This window comes from Prionailurus viverrinus, chromosome A2 (genome assembly GCF_022837055.1).
Source record: "Prionailurus viverrinus isolate Anna chromosome A2, UM_Priviv_1.0, whole genome shotgun sequence".
In the NCBI taxonomy this organism is placed as follows: domain Eukaryota; kingdom Metazoa; phylum Chordata; class Mammalia; order Carnivora; family Felidae; genus Prionailurus; species Prionailurus viverrinus.
This window is the reverse complement of record NC_062562.1, coordinates 17,096,209-17,114,690: the sequence shown is the minus strand read 5'-3', so window position 1 is coordinate 17,114,690 and position 18,482 is coordinate 17,096,209. Positions and strand designations below refer to the sequence as shown.

Here is an 18,482-nt window from a genome sequence, read left to right as displayed (position 1 = left end):
TGTGTGGAGGGCCATGTAGCTGGGGGCATTCACTCTTGCTCCCTCCTCTTCCCTTCCCTTCCCCTCCCTTTCCCCCTCATAATTCCCTGGACAGTGGGAGAGGAGCTTCAGCCTCTGGAGGTAGAGAGTGTGGTAGGAGGTGGTTATATCTGGAAAGAGAAAGAGATTTGATCTCTCTCCTACCCCCTGTTTTACAAGGAATGAATATCTGGGGTTGGGAGGGTGGTTCAGATGGCCTCACCTCCCCCAGTGCCACAAAAATGAGGGACTCTGATCTTAGGGTGCCCACTAATACTCTGTGGCACTGGTGTGGGAACTAAGACCAGGGAACTGTTGAGCTCTTCCTAACGGGACCAGTCTTCTGGGATTGGCCTCCAGCCTCATGCCCGAAGCCTTGGCCTTGGCCTCTGGCCCTGCCTCCCCCTTCCCCCTGCCCAGCATTCTCCTTGGTCTCTGGCCTGCCTGGCCTCTAGCCCTGATGTGATGTCTGTGCTTGGTCCGGCAGCAAGTGAAACTCGGCAGCCCCGATTATGTGAACCATGATAGTGATAAGGCCACGGAGGATTTCATGAGGCGCATTGAATGCTATGAGAATTCATATGAGTCATTGGATGAGGACCTGGACAGGTGAGTGAGGAGAGCACTATGTCCTGCAGCTATGATGGGTGGGTGGTGGGGATCCCCCTGAGCTGCCTCCTTGGGACTCCCTGTGGTGGTGGCTGATGGGCCACTCCAACAGGCAGAGATGGTCTGGCCTTGTTTCTTTCCTTCAGGCAGAAATTGAGGACCAGAAGTGACTTGCAGAACCCCATTACCTTATTGGAGCTCTGCAAGTCAGAATTTTCTGTTATTCCATACAGTTCTTGATCTCAGGGTTGTAAGTTCAAGCCCTGTGGTGGGTGTAGAGCTTACTTAAAAAAAAGAGAGAAGGAAAGAAAGAAAAGGAAGGAAGGAAGAAAAGAAGGAAGAAAAGAATTTTTGCTATTCTGTTATAAAATCAAGCCTGATTTCTGTGCAGCGGATCTTCCTGCCAGGCATTTGCAAACATTACATGCTGCCCTTTAAGTGCGCGGTCTGCATTTTGAGCAGGCAGGAAGGAATGCCCAGATGCTGCCTACAAACAGCTGGCAGTGGCCCGTGCTGATTAATTCCACTGCCTCTTTCTGGAATGGCAGACCCAGCAGGCACTAGGAATTAGTGTCAGGTGGGGAGGGGTCTTTAGGCCCACAAGGGGCATTCAGCTGAGGCTCTTACAGTAGGAAACTTTTTCTGTAAAGAGTCAGGTAGCAAATATTTTAGGCTTTGGGGGCATACAGTCTCTGTTGAGCTATTTAACTCTGCCATTGTGGTGCAAAGGAAACAGACAATGTGTCAATAAATGGCTGTGGTCCAATAAAACTTTATTTACAAAAACAGGTCGTAGGCTGAATTTGACTTATTGGCCATAGTTCATCGGTTTCTGTCTAACAGCAAAAGTGGGGGCAGTGGTTAAGTAAGTGACAGTGTGGCCCCTTGGCAAAGTGTTGTATAGTCACAGATCATACCGACAATGCATGGGAAGATGTCAGTTATGTAGCATTAAGTGAAAGACTGGAATATAAACTTGGGCGTGGGTCACTTATAATGACATGAGAACATCTGATGTATTCAAACTAAGGAGAACAAGCCACTATAAGAGGGATGGTTTCTAGGGTTCTTTGCAGAGCACTGGCTGAGTCTCCTTAGCCAGCCTAACTCAGTTGCACTAAACAACACTCATTGCCTGGGCCCCCTCTGTGGTTTTTCGTGTTTCTCCAGTCACTCCAGCTCAGCGGTTTTCCTCTTGGTTCTGTGATGTGACCGTGCGAGACGCTTAACTGGAGCAGCTCCTGTTGGATTCCTCAGTTAACGTGCTGCTGTTTTTTGGTTTTTCAATTTTTTTTTTGACATGTATTTATTTTTGAGAGAGAGACAGAGCACAAATGGGGGAGGGGCAGAGAGAGAGGGAGACAGAGAATCCAAAGCGGGGTCTAGGCCCTGAGCTGTCAGCACAGAGCCCGACGCAGGGCTGGAACTCATGAACCGTGAGATCATGGCCTGAGCCGAAGGCGAACGCTTAAGCGACTGCGTTGCTGCTATTTTTATTGGTGTCCATGTAACAACCCTAAACCTAAAGCCAGGCTCCCGGGCCAGACAGTGAGAGCTCAGATGAGAGCATGCAGGGAGCTCCTGGGCCAGTCCAGAGCACGATGCCTGAGAAACCCCACCTTTCCTCCTGGTGCCTCCCCAACACCCAGCAAACATATCAGCAGAGAATGTTCTCCCAGCTGCAGCACTTCCCAGCCAGATCGAGGGAAGTGGCCAAGCTGGGTTTCAACAGGAGGGCTCACTGGGGGAGGGAACGGCAGGTGCAGGGGTGGCTGGCCAGGGGAGTGGAGGAGGAGTGCTTGCCAGCTTCTTTCAGGTCAGTCCTGGAAAAAACTGTCTCTTATTCACCTTACAGACTGTGCGTTGAGAGCTCAGAGGTAGGCAAGTGGGGTCCGGGGGACACAGAGCAGTGGCGAGAGTCACAATGTGTATGACTGACCCTGTGCTTTGGATGTCACCTTTTGGAAACATGACAAGTGTTGAGCACCTCTCACAGGGTTTGTCTGGATGTCACGTGTTGTGTTGCTCCCTCCTCACCCCCATCACTTACACACCAGCTGACGGTCCTGTGTGTTGTAACCTGAAGCCTCGTGGTCAGGAAGGCACCACTCTGCGGCCAGTTCCTGTGGCTGGCGGGACGGACCCCCGAGGGCCCTAGTAGCACTCACAGGGCTCTCTTTACCTTCTCTCTGGAAAGGGATCTGTCCTACATCAAGATCATGGACGTGGGTCAGAGCTACGTGGTGAACCGTGTGGCTGACCACATCCAGAGCCGTATTGTATATTACCTCATGAACATCCATGTGACCCCCCGCTCCATCTACCTCTGCCGACATGGGGAGAGTGAGCTCAACCTCAAGGGCCGGATTGGCGGGGACCCAGGACTGTCCCCTCGGGGCAGGGAGGTCAGTGTGGGGGGGGGGGGGAGGGGCGGGTAGGTGGGTATGTACATGCTCCCATATTAGGTTGGTGGTGCTCCAGCTCTTGTAGCTAATGTGTCATCAAGGTGGATGACCTTCATTCAGTCTGGAATGTTCCTGTCATTTAGGGAAAGTCACCAAGCACCAAGCTTGGATTTCTGGCTTCCGTGCAAGTTGTCACCAGTTGAGCCCCTTTCTCTGGAAAGGCATGCCATTTTGGGAGTGATCCAAATTCCTACAGTGCAGCTGATGGCTGCACCACAGTCTAGGGGAGATATTGAGGCCACAGTTGGGGGTTATAAGGACTAGGACACATGGTCAGGAGGTGGGCAATGGCAGGGGACGTAATGATCCACAACGGGAACTACACAGAGGGTTCTGGAAAGAATGCATAAGAACAGCACTTAAGGACATGGGTATTCTTAAGAAATTAGTTCTCTGTGTTCTTGGAGGCTGGGCACAATGCCATGTGCCCTGTGGCTTCATGGTCCTTGGAGGGCAGCCTGGAATCTGTGAGTCTGAATTTGCTTATGATGCATTTCAGTTTGCCAAGAGTCTGGCCCAGTTCATCAGTGATCAGAACATCAAGGACTTGAAGGTCTGGACGAGCCAGATGAAGAGGACAATCCAGACAGCTGAGGCCCTGGGTGTGCCTTATGAACAGTGGAAGGTCCTCAATGAGATTGATGCGGTAATCCCCATCTCTCTCTTCCGTTGCCCGGGTCTCCTGGGCATGGCTGCGCTCAGCCAGGGTGACAGTGTTGAGGGTCAGGGAGAGCTTTCTCCTTAACTTTTCTTCATTTCTTAGGGTTTTGATTCCTCCCTCCCTCCCTCTTTCCTTCCTTCCCTTCTTTTCAATTTAACTATCTAAACCAACTAGGATTTATTTTGATGTTCTAACATAGGCCTTAAATCTGATTTTTCCCCAGTTAACTCACTTACCTGTAACCATCTGTTTATCCTTGTCCTGTTGATTTATTTCACCTACTTTTACATTAGGTATGATTTACCTATCTGTTCACATACCAATAGCACACTATTTTAATTATGACAGTTTTTACTAGGTTTCTTGGCCATTTGAATATCTTTTGTGAGGTCTTCTGCTCTTTTTCTCCCCCTATAGGATTGTCTGCCTTTTTCTTATTACCTTTTAGGAGTTCTTTATGTATTTTGGATACAGTGCCTACCTGGTGATTTTTGATTGGGAGCTGGACATTTTGGATGAACAGTGTTGGAGATAAGTTAGGCTCAAGTTAATGTTATCTCTCTCTAGAGGATAAACTTTTACTTGGGGCAGGCAGTTGGGGTGGGTTACCTTAGTCTGCTCAGGAATAGAGCAGTTTCAAAGCTGCTTTTTTTTAAAATTTTATTTATTTATTTTTGAGAGAGATAGTGTGTGTGTGTGTGTGTGTGTGTGTGTGTGTGTGCGCACGCGCGCGCAAGCAGGAGAGGGACAGAGAGGGAGACATAGAGAATCCTAGGCAGGCTCCACACTGTCAGTGTGGAACCCGACCTGGGGCTTGAATTCACAAACTGTGAGATCATGACCAGAGCCAAAATCAAGAGTGGGACGCTTAACTGACTGAGCCACCCAGGCACCCCCAAAGCTGTATTTTGATCTTTGTGGAGGCCACTCAATTCCCAGGTCTTCCTCCTTCTCCTATAATATAGCCTTTAAGGTTCTGATGGAAAGACTTGTGGGCCCAACCTTTTTTTTTTGTCCCTTCAGCCAAGATTGCTGCCAGTTCTGCCAGGCTTGTGTCCACTCAGTCCCTATACTTCCTGCTTGGCTTCTCCTCCTCCCCACTATCCCTGGTTTTATTGAGATATAATTGGCATATAACATTGTAGTAGTTTTAGAGGTACAACATGATGATTTGGTATATGTGTATGTTTCAAAGTGATTACTAAAATAAGTTAACATCTGTCATGTCCCATAGTTACACTTTTTTTTTCTTGTGATGATAACTTTTAAGATCTAATCTTTCAGCAACTTACAAATAGACAATAGACTATTGTTAACTATAGTCACCATGATGTACATTATATTCCCCAAGACTTAATTATCTTATCACTGGAAGTTTGTACCTTTTGACTACCTTCACCCATCTCCCCCACCCCCCAGCTTCTCATCCTTTTAACTGCCACTTTCTTTTCTTTTTTTTAAATTAAAAAAAAAAAAAATTTTTTTTAAACGTTTATTTATTTTTGGGACAGAGAGAGACAGAGCATGAACGGGGGAGGGGCAGAGAGAGAGGGAGACACAGAATCGGAAACAGGCTCCAGGCTCTGAGCCATCAGCCCAGAGCCCGACGCGGGGCTCGAACTCACGGACCGCGAGATCGTGACCTTGCTGAAGTCGGACGCTTAACCGACTGCGCCACCCAGGCGCCCCAGTCTTTTTTTTTAAATTTTTAAAAATGTTTTATTATTTATTTTCGAGAGAGAGAGAGACAGAGTGTGAATGGGGGAGAGACAGAGAGAGAGAGGGAGATACAGAATCTGAAGCAGGCTCCAGGCTCTGAGCTGTCGGCATTGAGCCTGATGGCAGGGCTTGAACCCACGAACCTCGAGATCATGACCTGAGGCAAAGCCGGACGCTTAACCGACCGAGCCACCCAGGCGCCCCTAACTGCCATTTTCAAAGCAACAAAATGATGCCGTTAGCAGGTTTGCCTCTTTGGGCTTCCCTGTTCTCCAAGACCTTGGCCCCTCATGGCCCCTCTGCCTGGAGCTCTATGATAATATCAAACAAATATAAATTTTTTTCTATCTGGGTTTTCTAGTTGCTCTCCCTGGAGGGTTGGTCTAAACAAGCTAGTCCACTATTGCCTGAAGTGCAAGTTGGTAATGAGATCAGATTTGAATTGTAGAAGGGTCACCCCAGTGGGTGTAGAGAACGGTTTTGTTGTTGGGGTGAGGTAAAGGGGACAAGCTGGAGAAGCGAGACCGGTTAAAGGTGCTTACGGTGGCCTGGTTAGGTGATGACATCTGGAACTTGGCTGGCAGCAGTGCAAGAGAGAGAAGTGGAGGGATTTGCAGGATGTTTATTCATTTATTCACATATTTATGCAGGCCTACCCTGTGGTAGGAACTGGGACGGGTGCTGGGGACTGACATGTGGTGAAGTGATAGAAGCGATAACTGATGGGGCGCCTGGGTGGCTCAGTCGGTTGAGTGTCTGACCTTGGCTCAGGTCATGATCTCACAGTTCGTGAGTTCGAGCTCTGCAACAGGCTCTCTGCTGTCAGCACAGAGCTCACTTTGATCCTCTGTCCCCCTCTGTCTCTGGTCCTTCCACGCTCACTCTCTTTCTCTCAAAAATAAACATTGTTAACAACAACAAAAAGTGATAACTGAGTGGTGAGGTGAGAAGAAGACAGGCATCCAGGACAGTTCCAGGTTCCTGGCCACTGGGTCACACGAGGACAGGAGCTGTGCCTACTTTGTTCACTACAGGGTAGGTGCTCAAAAAATATGTACTGAGTGAAAGGAGAAAATTTGGGGGAGAATTAGTGGGTGATCTCTTTAAAAGAGTAAGCACTTTTTGTAACCTATCTGGGAGCTTCCTTAACCATTTTGTAGGCTTCCATCACTGGTGGCTGCCGGGAGTCCTGGGAGGCCCACAGCCATCGCTGTCTTTGTCCCCCTGATGCAGCTTAGGTGCCAGTGTCTGCCCTCCAGGGACACGGATGTGGCTCCAACATTGGGTTTTGCAGAGAAGCCCTGGGCCACCCCAATTTTTTTCCATTGTAGTTAATCTGATTATTTTCCTAGATGCTGGTGGATTCTCTTCTTTTTCTTTCGAATTTTGAGACTGTTCCAATATCTGTGTGATCTGTTCATCATCTTTCTATGTTTATCTTTGTTCTTTTCGTGGGTTCTGGTAAACAGCCCTGGGCTAGTCTTCTATTTCAACATTGGGATTTTTTTTCTTAGTTCAATACACAATTCACGGCTTTATTTTTCCTTTTTAACAAATACCAGCTTTATAGGGGTGTCTGGGTGAGTTCGAGCCCCACATTGGGCTCCAAGCTGACAGCACAAAGCCTGCTTGGGGTTCTCTCACTCCCTCTCTCTGCCCCTCCCGTGCTCATGTTCTCTCTCTCTCTCAAATAAATAAAACTAAAAAGAAAATTAAAAAAAAAAATACCAGCTTTATAGAGAATTAATTCACATACCATACTGTTCATCTACCTAAAGTAGTTCAGTGATTTTTAGTGTATTCACCCAGTTGTGCAACCATCACCAATTGCAATCAATTTCAACATTCATTACTCCAAAAAGTAACCCTGACCCCCTGTCCCTCCATTTTCTTCCAACTCCTCCCTTCAGACCTAGACTACCACTCATCTATTTTGTGTCTCTGTGGACTGGCCTTGTGGGGATATTTCATGTAAATATGTGGCCTCTCTCTCTCATAAATAAACATTAAAAAAATTAAAAATTAAAAATAAGTAAAATGTTTTACTCATTTTTTGAGAGACAGAGACAGAGGGTGAAGGTGAGCAGGGGAGGGGCAGAGAGAGAGGGAGACACAGAATCCAAAGCAGGCTCCAGGCTCTGCACGGGGCGGCACGGGACGGTGAACTCACTAACCGAGAGATCACGACCTGAGCCGTAGTCAGATGCTTAACTGACTGAGCCACCCAAGCGCCCCCAGAATTGCTCTTAATGCCCGTATTTTTACCAAGAGTCTCATGGTTGCCAACAATCCTTGGCGTTCCTTAACTTCCAGCTGAGTCATCCCAATCTCTGTCCTCACATGGCCTTCTTGCCTGTGTGTGTGTCTCTGTGTCTTCACATGGTCTTCTTGAAAGGACATTAGTAAGTGCATTGAGACCCACCCTGGTGACCTCATCTATTTGGTTACATCTGCACAAGCCCTATTTCTAAGTAAGATCCCACTGTCTGGCACCAGGAGCTAGGCCTTCAGCATATCTTTCAGTGGGGACACATTCGACTCAACAACAAAAGCCGGTTTGTCTTTCTAGGAATTTTCTTATTTCATGCAAGTTATCTAATTTGTTGGCACAGAGTTGTTGGTTAATCGTCCTTCAGAGCTTTTTTTTCTTTCTGTAAGCTTGATAGTAATGTTCTTCTTTCATTGCCGATTGTAGTAATTTGAGCTTTTTCTCTTGTCATTCTAGCTAAAGGCTTGTGAATTCTTTTGATCTTTTCAAAGAACCAATTTCTTTCTTTCTTTTTTTTTTAATTTTTTAATGTTTATTTATTTCTGAGACAGAGAGAGACAGAGCATGAGTGGGGGAGGGGCAGAGAGAGAGGGAGACACAGAATCCGAAGCAGGCTCCAGGCTCCGAGCCGTCAGCACAGACCCCGACGCGGGGCTCGAACTCACAAACTGTGAGATCATGACCTGAGCCGAAGTTGTATGCTCAACCGACTGAGCCGCCCAGGCGCCCCATCAAAGAACCAATTTCTAATTTCATTGCTTTTCTCCATCTTCTGTTTTCTAGTTGATTAATTTCTGCTCTGGTCTTTTTAAAAAAAATGTTTATTTATTTTGAAAGAGAGAGCGAGAGTAGGGAAGAGGCAGGGAGAGAGAGAGAGAGAGAGAGAGAGAGGGAGAACCCCAAGTAGACTCCAAGTTGCCAGTGTGGAGCCCAGTATGGGGCTTGAACTCAAACCATGAGATCATGACCTGAGCTGAATGGACGTTTAGCGAGCTGAGCCACCGGGCGCCCTGCTGTGATCTTTGTTACTTCCTTCCTTCTGCTTGCTTTGGGTTTACTTTGCTCTTCCTTTTTCCAGTATCTTTAGATGGGAGATCAGATTATTGATTTGAGATCTTTCTTCTTTAAAAAAAAAAAAAAAAAGCTTATTTATTTTGAGAGAGAGCAGGGGAGGGGGTGAGAGAAAATCCCAAGCAGGCTCAGTGCTGTCAGCATGAAGCCCAACATGGGGCTCAATCCCACAAACAGTGAGATCATGACCTGAGCTGAAATCAAGAGATTGATGTTCAACTGCCTGAGCCACCCAGGTACCTCAAGATCTTTCTTCTTTTTTGATACAGACATTTATTTTTTATTTTTAAATGTTTACTTATTATTTGGGGAGAGAGACAAAGAGCGCACGCATGCAAAAGGGGAGGGGGCAGAGAAGGAGAGAGAATCCCAAGCAGACTCCATGCTCAGTGCAGAGCCCCATGTAGGGCTTGATCCCATGACTGCAAGATCACGACCTGAGCTAATATCAAGAGTTGGACGCTCAATCTACTGAGCCACCCAGGCACCCCTTGATACAGACATTTACAACTGTAAATTTTCCTCTTGGTCTGTACTTTTTAATTTTTTAATTTTATTTTGTTTTATTTTTTTTAATTTTTTTTAACGTTTATTCATTTTTGAGACAGAGAGAGACAGAGCATGAATGGGGGAAGGTCAGAGAGAGAGGGAGACACAGAATCTGAAACAGGCTCCAGGCTCTGAGCTGTCAGCACAGAGCCCGACGCGGGGCTCGAACTCACGGACCGCGAGATCATGACCTGAGCCAAAGTCGGACGCCCAACCGACTGAGCCACCCAGGCGCCCCAGTCTATACTTTTTTAATAGACAACTTAGAACAAAGGCAGAGATCAGCAGCTCTTTTTTTTTTTTTTTTTAATGTTTATTTATTTTTGAGAGAGAGAAAGAGCACAAGTGAGGGGAGGGGCAGAGAGAGAAGGAGACACAGAATCTGAAGCAGGCTCCAGGCCCCAAGTGGTCAGCACAGAGCCCATCTCGAGTCTCGAACCCATGAACTATGAGATCATGACCTGAGCTGAAGTTGGACCCTCAACTGACTAAGCCACTCAGGCGCCCCTCAGTAGCTTTTTATTAGGGCATTTTATTACTTCCTCTCTCAGTACCCTTAAATCACACTTTGGTGTTCTCAACCAGTGTTCTTCTTTGATGGATTTTTAAAAAATAGCATTTGTAGGGGTGCCTGGGTGGCTCAGTCAGTTAAGCGTCTGACTTCAGCTCAGGTCATGATCTCACGGTTAGCCCCATGTCAGGCTGTGTGCTGACAGCTTGGAGCCTGGAGCCTGCTTCGGATTCTGTTTCCTTCACTCTCTGCCCCTCCCCCACTCACACTCTGTCTCTCTCTCTCTCAAAAATAAACATTAAAAGAAAAATAGCATTTGTATAGGGTAATCTATGCTACGTGTGAGTGTGTGTGTATCCTGAAGAGACACAAGTGAAATCTTGCTTTATAGCTTGTACAACAATCCATACTTAGAGTATTTCTATAGCACAGAAAACAAAAGACACAAGAAAAGACACATAGTTAACATTCTGTGTTATTTATTTACTTGATTTCAATGTTTATTTTTTTATTTTAATTTATTTTAATGTTTATTTATTTTTGAGAGAGACAGAGACAGAGATAGAACATGAGTTGGGGAGGGACAGAGAGAGACAGAGACACAGAATCTGAAGCAGGCTCCAGGCTCTGAGCTGTCAGCACAGAGCCTGATGTGGGGCTCGAACTCACTAGCCATGAGATCATGACCTGAGCCGAAGTCTGACGCTCAGCTGACTGAGCCACCTAAGCATCCCTCTGTATTTATTTTTATGGCATAAACTGGATGGATGGAAAAGACTGTCCTGGTAGCTCTTTACAAACCAGAAGCTGCCCCCTTTGCTCAGTGGTCCCACGGACCTAGTCTTCCCAGATGCATTCTAAGTTCCAGGCTGGGAGGGCCCCCATGACCCAGGAAATACCCTGTAAATCTGATCCCCTCTGCCTGCCCTCCCCCCGACACAGGGCTGATCCCCGGGCCTGGCATGGGAGGTGTGATGACCGCGGTGTCTCCCTAGGGCGTCTGTGAGGAAATGACTTACGAGGAAATTCAGGATCATTATCCACTGGAGTTTGCCCTGCGGGACCAGGACAAGTACCGGTACCGGTACCCCAAGGGGGAGGTAGGTGGGATTTGGGGGCTTAGCCACCTGCCGTCTGCCCCAGGACCACTGGGGGGTGCTCTGTGGAGGCTGTGTGGGCGGTAGGTGGGGTCTGACCTCAGAGCTTGGCCAGGCTGGGTGTGCATGTCATCTCCATCACCTCCCAGCCATGAGGTCCAGGCCACGCAGTCCCTGCCCGCCTTGGACAGTGGATGGACAGTGCTGCACGGGACTCCCACCTCTGAGACTCTGGATCCCTGCTTCCCAGTGTTCCCTACCTTTGCCTTTTTCCCTTCCCCGGGGTATCACAGGGATTGTGTCCTCCCTGTGACTCCAGACACAGGCCCCCGAATGCAGACATAGGAGACCTTTCCCAGTTGAGTCGTGACCACTACAAGCCATGTGCTCTTGTCTCCTTCCCTCAGGCTGGCTCCTGCTTCAGCCCAGGCCCCAGGTCAGAAATAGGTGGCCTTTGACTCCAGTATCTCCTACTTCCAGGAGGTGGCCTAGGGCGGTGGCCAAATAAAGATACCACTACAGACACACAAGTGTATGCACACTTACACGTACACATGCGGAAGTCCCCATCCCCACCCCAGAGTCCAGACTCTGGGGCCCCTTTGCTGTACTGTCTTCGGGAAAAGCACAGCTCTGGGTAGCATTACTTTTTTCCTGTTGTACTATGAGGCAGAGCTCAGATTTAAAACTAACCCAGATAACAGTAAAAAGGAGTAAAGCAGCTGGCTGTTCAGACTTGAGAATACAGGAAAATAGCAGTTACCAAAAGGACTGATCTAGGATTCCTCCAGAACTACAAGGCATTGCTCTCAGTCAGAGCGTGGAGGCACATTCAGCTTCCAGCTTGAGACATTTGTTTTGCTGGTTGTGTGCAAAGAGGGCTCTGTCTCCTGGTGGAAATCTCTAAACCTCATGGCTGAGGGATTGGTCTAAGGTGTCCCTTGTCAGCTACCTCCCAGCACCCAGGGGAGGCACAGGGCAGGGAGACTGCCAGGATCATTGTTCCTGGCCCCTTAGGCATGCGGACAGGTCTTGTTCCAGGAAGTTTTGGGAGCCTTTATTGCCCCTGCCCCCACAGCTATTTCTGTGCACTCCATCTACTGTGGGCTGGAAGGGCACAGTGCCTCCTACCAGTCCTCAGTTGCCAGCATGTGAGTTCCAGCAGTGGAGGGTTCAGCCAAGGGCCCTGTAGGTGAGCACAGAGGTGGGCCCTTAGGATGGCAGCCTGAGGCCCAGCCCTGCCCTCTAGTCCTCCGAGGACCTGGCCTGGGGTGGAGGATGCAATCCCTTTCCCAGGCTGCCCATCTTTCTCCCCTCCCAGCTCCCCTCTCAAACTGGACATCTCACTGTCCTAGAGGGTCCCCAGGGGCCAGGCTGGAGGATACCAGGCTGCAACCTCCCAGAATGGTGAGCATCCTAGGAGCGAGGAGGTAGCTGGTACCCAGGATGTCTCCATCACTTACCCCTGGAGCAGGGCCTGAGGGACCCTTCCCACTTGCACTTGCAGTCTTACGAGGACCTGGTCCAGCGGCTCGAGCCTGTCATCATGGAGCTGGAGAGGCAAGAGAATGTGCTGGTCATCTGCCACCAGGCTGTGATGCGCTGCCTCCTGGCCTACTTCCTGGATAAGGCCGCAGGTGCGGGCCGGGCCCCCAGGGAGGTGGGATGTGTGTATGTGAGAGAGACAGTGGGACTGTCGTGTGGGCGTCCCTGGCGTGCCAGCCCTCCCCATCTGTGTCCACAGAACAGCTGCCCTACCTCAAGTGTCCACTGCACACCGTCCTGAAGCTGACCCCTGTGGCTTACGGTAAGGAAGCTTCTTGCACACTGACCTGGTTGCCAGATGCTGGCTTTCCACAGGGTTCCACGATTTTGCTGCAGATCCCTTGAAAATTCCTTTAGGGACTCATTCTTCCGCTGCCCACTCCACTACCTTTCCCAACTTACCTTTTTTTTTTTTTTTTTTAAGGAAGCTCTATACCCAGTGTGGGGCTCGAACTCACAACCCCGAGATCAAGAGTCACATGCTCTACCAACTGAGCCAGTCAGAGAGGCACCCCTCCCAATTTATAATTTTTAGTTGTTGTTTTTTTATTTTCTGTTTGTTTGTTTGTTTTTAACTTCTGTGGCCACTGGTGCCTTTCCAGTGATCCTCAACCATCACCCACCCACATGAGGGGCTTTTCTACTGTTTTTTCTGAAACCCCCGTAAAGCCCCAAAGCCTCCAGGACCTGGGCCTTAAAATATTCTGGGTGCAGGGCCTGAGCTCCTGGGTCTCAGCTCCTCACTTTCAACACAGGCCATGAGGCACCCCTCAGGTGGTCGTGTCCTCCGGAGAATGACCGTAAAGCCTAGTGGCAGCTGATGTCATTCCCGTGTGTGCTCATCCCCTCGTCCCCCATTGCATTGAACACCTGGCCTATCGGGCTTGTGTTTGTAGTGTGCTTGGGCTGTAAGTGGTTTGGCGGCTCTGAAGACTCACAGAATGACTCCATGCCGAGCTCAGGCCCGCCACTCCTTAGACTGCCCTCCGCCCCGCCAGTGGGCAGCTTGGGTCCTCGGTGTAGCCCTGCCTGGGTGTTTGGGCTCCTCACCAAGGCTGCGCTGTGGCACGTGATAAATGTGGGCCTGACTGGGTACCTCATCCTTCCTCACATGCTCTGCAGAGCTGCCTAAGGTGAGAGGACCAGGACGAGGCAGAGGATGGCTGTCTAGTCTATCATACCCCAGGCCTCGACCTGAGAGACGTTTCTACCCTCTGTGGCTCCAGCGGCCTTCCAGGAGGGGAAATGGATTTCCATCTTCCCTTTGGCAGGTTGTAAAGTGGAGTCGATATTCCTGAACGTGATGGCTGTGAATACGCACCGGGACAGGCCTCAGGTAGCAACGGGGTCACTGCTGTGGGGGCGAGCATATTCCTGGGGGTATCCAGGCACAGCATCTTCAAGGCCCAGAGCCAACTGGGGTGCCTGCCAGAGTGAGCTGGAGTTCTCTGCCAAAGCTGCTGTCTTATCACCAGGGCGAGGTCATGGCTCTGGGCTAGGCCTTCCCGAGGATGCTGGCCTGGGGGTGGAGAAATCCCTGGAGCTGGGTCCCCAGGCTAGGCAGTGCCTGAGTCTGGGTGTGGTGGCTTCTTCCCAGCAGCCCTACCATAGCGGTCTGAGCCAGGGGGTGGGGGATCCCAGCTGGGAAAGGAGCAAGAGGCCCTACTAGGGGGCATGTGGGGATCCTTCCATGTTCCCCTACAAGCTCAGGCCTCACGAGCATCTTTTCCAACTTGAGCACACCTTTAACAATTAAAGTGGTATTGTGCTTTGTTGCAGAAAGGGCCGTGCAGGTACTGAGAGGGTGTTGGCACTAGACAGAGACTGTCATGCAGAAGAGCAGTTCACTATCCTGTGTTCCCCCAGTGCCTTGTTTAAGATAGAAGCTCCTCAAAGTTTTGCCCAGAACCACTTTCTATGTCCACGTGAGGTCTCTCTTTCACTGAGGCCAAGGGCCGGAGTCACCCTTCTGGACCTCATTCACAAGGTCTACTGCAGCAAGAAGGCCTCCGGGGCCTCTGTTGTGCCTGCTGCCACCTACAGTGGAGCATGGGGGGCTCTGGGTCCCTATCAAAGGTGCAAGCCTTGGGCTGCTCACCTGCCACTCCTTGACCTTGAACCCCACTGGCAGAGATATGTGCATGTTCTTAAGACTGCTGCCCATCACTGGGACCATCTACCGTGTAGGCCACTTCTCTATTTGTCCTGAGAGTCTGCCCCAGGCCTAGCCTGGCACCCACAGGTCACAGGAGAAGGCATGTCCTAACAGGCACCCTTTGTGCGGAAGAAAGCCCAGAAGGCACTGGGCCCCAGTACTGACTGACAGGGTGATGGTTGGTGATGGTAAGAGAAGCCCCTGGAGCCAGCAGTCATTGGGGGCTGATGCCTGCATCAACGGGACAGGAGCCGGCATGACCATGGGGTAGGTGGCAGCCACCTTGCCCACCTCTGCGTGGTGGCTTCTGAGAGGCAAACTTCTGCTGGCCATAGGTTCCTGGCTGGTTTCCTTTCAGGTGGTGGGATCCCTGGGTCCTAGCCCATTCTTGGGAATGTGATGGGAAAGGGGGCCCTCGGGAAGCCTGCCCCACCCACCATGAGAATTGCACCTGCCCCTCCAATTCCAGTGGCTGGTTCAGGGCACGCACAGGTGTGCCCATGGGGGCAGTGTCTTCCTCCCTGCAGATCCGGGCACATCACATCACATGGGGCTGTGGCCCAACGTGACCTGCTTCAGCAGGTGATGGTTGCAAGGGCCCCCAATCAAGAAGATGGGCCACCAGGATTTGGGGGTCCCATAGGACCATCTCAGGGAGCTGAGGAAGGTGTCAGGCTCTCAATCCCTTAGGCCACAGCTCAGCAAGCTGTGGAAGGAAGTGGACTTTGTGGTTTGACAGGGCCCATCTGTAGCCGAGGGCTTCAGGAGGTCCAGAGTGCCCCACCCCAGGTCTGAGAGGACAAAGCACGCCACAGACTACGAGATGTCCACAAGCTGCTGGGGCTACATCTGACACCTGTCCACCGACACTTGGAGCCGGGAGGAGGTCGCCCCCAGGAGCCGGTTCCCTTCCCTGCCCCCCACTGGCGAGGATGCAAGCCAGCTGTTTCCTCCTGGTTGACTCAGGCCTGGGGCAGGAGGTGGAGATAGCCTTACTTTGGGTGATGCCCGGCCTGTGTGCAAGGAGCAAGCAGGAACTGGGGGCATCTTCCACCCCTGCCTTTGAACCCTTGTGTTCGTCCGCCCACCATATGTTGAGAGGCTCTTGGGCCCTTGCTCTTAGGGAAATTTGGGAAACCGAGTCCTGCAGCCAGGGCTCCTGGGGGGTGGGTATGTGAACCCAGAGGTGCGCAGTGATGAGGAAAGTAGGCAGCAGGACAGTGGATGTCTGTCTATTCTCACCACAGCGTGAATCTTCTGTGTTGTTTGTTTTGCAGAATGTAGATATCTCGAGGCCTCCAGAGGAAGCCCTCGTCACGGTCCCTGCTCACCAGTGACCATGTCTCATCCACTGCGACCCCCAGGCAGGTACTGATCTCTGCAGATGAGATCATTACAGGCCCCTGCTCCATGTGACAGTTTCTATGCTGGATCATCCTCAACGCCACACCTGGTTGGTGGCACCCAGAGCCCCCGCACCAGCCCACCTGCTTCCTTGTTAATGGCGACAGGGTTATACGTGGTGCCTGACCTGCTGCTAAGAATCATTTGGCCAGACTGCGTCTGCCCTGGGCTGGCGAGAGGTTTCCTAGCAACCCGGTCCTTCTGTTGCAGCTGTGAGGTGTCCTCTCACCGGTCGGTTGGCTTTGTGAAGTGTGAAACCCTAAACATGTGAACAGAAAGCACTTGCTGTGACGATCCCACCACGGCCGAGCTGTCTGAGGTGGACCGGGGGCCCCCTGCAGGGGCTCCGCTGTCTCCTCTGTGGCCACTTCCTGAGCCTGAGGCAAGGTCTTCATGGCAGCCTGAGCTCCACTGCCTTGGGTGAGAAAGAGCCCTTCCCATCCTGCCCTGCCAGGACCCGTAGAGCCACCAAGGCAGGTACCTCCACTGGCTAGGCCACTTGTATGAGCAGCGTGCTCACTTCACCACGACATGATGTACAGAACACGCAGGGAACACAGCCTTTGTGGTCACCGCTTCTCAATTGCGCACACACGAACATTGGCGAGAGCTGATGGCCAAGGCCACCCCTGCCCACCTGCTGCACAGTGAAAGCACGTAAAGACAGGGTGGTTGTGTGAGTTCTTCCCAGTGTACACCCAGGTGCTTGAGGGAGGGGCTGCTGTCCCCCTCCCCTCCTGGCCCTGCCTGCTAGGCTACCTCTTGCCTGTTGCCGCCTGTGTCCACACGGGAGTGTACCCCAGTGGCCGAGACATGCATTTGCTGTGAACGATTCAGAGAAAAAAAAGCCTGTCCTGGCATTCATTGACCTCTGCCCGTGGGACTGAGCCGGGGAAAGGGCGGACTCCTGAGGCACCCTGTCCAGGGGAGGATTTGCTCAGCCATATCGTAGCTTTTGATTCACGTGTATGGGAGCATGGCAGAAAACGACCTCAGAAGGCTACCATCTGTCACGCCCCTGAGTTCTTTTGAGCCCAGAGAGGCAGGCTGGGCAGTGGGTTTGGGCTCCATTTTATAGCTGAGCAGGAGACCTGTCCAGCAAGTCGCAAGGCTGGGTGAGGAGGTGTCTGGACCTGTAGTCGGACGCCCCACCGTCCACAGGACCCAGGATCCCAAGCCCACCTTGTACCCGGAACCTTCCTTGGCAGAACAACCCACCTTTCCCAGCCTTCCGGGGCTTTGCAGCCTGCAGGTGCCACCTGTCCCTGAGGGAAATTCATGTCCCTGCCCCAGCTGGCGGTCTGTCAGCCTTGGGTGCTGCAGTGGCTGTGGACGGACACGGTGGAGGGCTGGGGCAGGATCTTCTGGACTTACCTCCTGCCAGAGCCCCAAGCCCTAGACTCAGGACCAGGGGACCATGCCACTGCCTTTGGGACATGAGGACCACAGCCTTTGTTTCTGTGTCCCCAGAGTCTTGGGTGACTCGGTCACTTGGACACACTCACTTTTTGGCCATAGTGGGTCTCTTTTGTTGGTGGCACCTATGTCTGGATGTCCCCACTTCGCCAGGACCTCGAACTGGCTGAGGCATGACCAGCGAGGCCTTTTCTCTGTGCCCAGAGGGCAGTCAGGAGCTGCCGGGCCCAAAGTGTCACAAGGCCTGGGATAAGGCAGAAGGAAGCCTGGGGGCATGGTGTGGGTTGGGGCCTTTCCTCTCTGCCTCTGCCCTGGAGTGGTCTCTGCATGGTCAGCAACCCACTGGGTTGGCCACTGGTTCTATCCATGATGGTGGATGTGCTTGTGTTGAAGACACTTTCCCGTTCTTTTCAGAATGGAGGTTGTTGGATCTCAGCCACACATTACACTGTGTCTAGCATTCTTTGCAATAAATACTTTTTCTAAAAAAATTGGGCACCTGACTGGCTCAGTTGGTAGAGTGTGCAGCTGTATCTCGGGGCCGTGAGTTCGAGCCCCATGTTGGGCCTAGAGCTTACTTTAAAAAAAAAATAAAATATATAAGAATCTAAGGTTGTATCTTGTGACCATCTCTCCATTTGTGAGGTATTTCCGGCTGGCTCTGCACACTCCCATGTTGTAGTCTCTCGTAGGTCTGTGTTGGGGTCCTTGGTCCAGCTCCCACCTCCATGCCTACCCCTCTCTGGAGAGGAAACTGTCTTGCCCTGGAGTGTGCCCTGGGCCTGATGCACATGGGCAGGGACAGGGCCGAGTTTTCTCTGGGCCAACCTAGGGTTCTGGGTGCTCATCCCTGAGCAGGAAGCAGATGTGTGAGGGGGCATTTGGAGCAGAGCACCAATGAGGGGAAATTATGGATCTCAAATGTCGGCATCCCTGGAGAGGGGAACCAGGGGCTGGATGGAGGATGGACGGAAGGTCTGCATGAGGCTGTGG

The 18,482-nt window shown here is 51.1% G+C and overlaps 1 protein-coding gene across 6 annotated transcripts in view; it reads left to right on the top strand.

The window, feature by feature from the left end:
• Window positions 1-18,022, top strand: part of PFKFB4 (6-phosphofructo-2-kinase/fructose-2,6-biphosphatase 4) — a 35,920-nt gene extending 17,898 nt beyond the window's left edge. For 4 of the 6 annotated variants that reach the window (XR_007150372.1, XR_007150370.1, XR_007150371.1 and 1 more), the window contains 8 exons: window positions 506-627; window positions 2,825-3,032; window positions 3,592-3,738; window positions 10,868-10,972; window positions 12,477-12,606; window positions 12,714-12,776; window positions 13,786-14,936; window positions 15,947-18,022. Coding sequence is in view for 2 of the 6 variants with exons in the window: in XM_047850127.1 (XP_047706083.1) it covers window positions 506-627; window positions 2,825-3,032; window positions 3,592-3,738; window positions 10,868-10,972; window positions 12,477-12,606; window positions 12,714-12,776; window positions 13,786-13,850; window positions 15,947-16,006 (900 nt within the window). In the remaining 4 variants the exon portion in view is untranslated. The remainder of the gene's footprint in view (window positions 1-505; window positions 628-2,824; window positions 3,033-3,591; window positions 3,739-10,867; window positions 10,973-12,476; window positions 12,607-12,713; window positions 12,777-13,785; window positions 14,937-15,946) is intronic. The other 2 variants (XM_047850127.1, XM_047850126.1) reach the window with 1 other exon arrangement.
• Window positions 18,023-18,482: the final 460 nt, after the last annotated feature.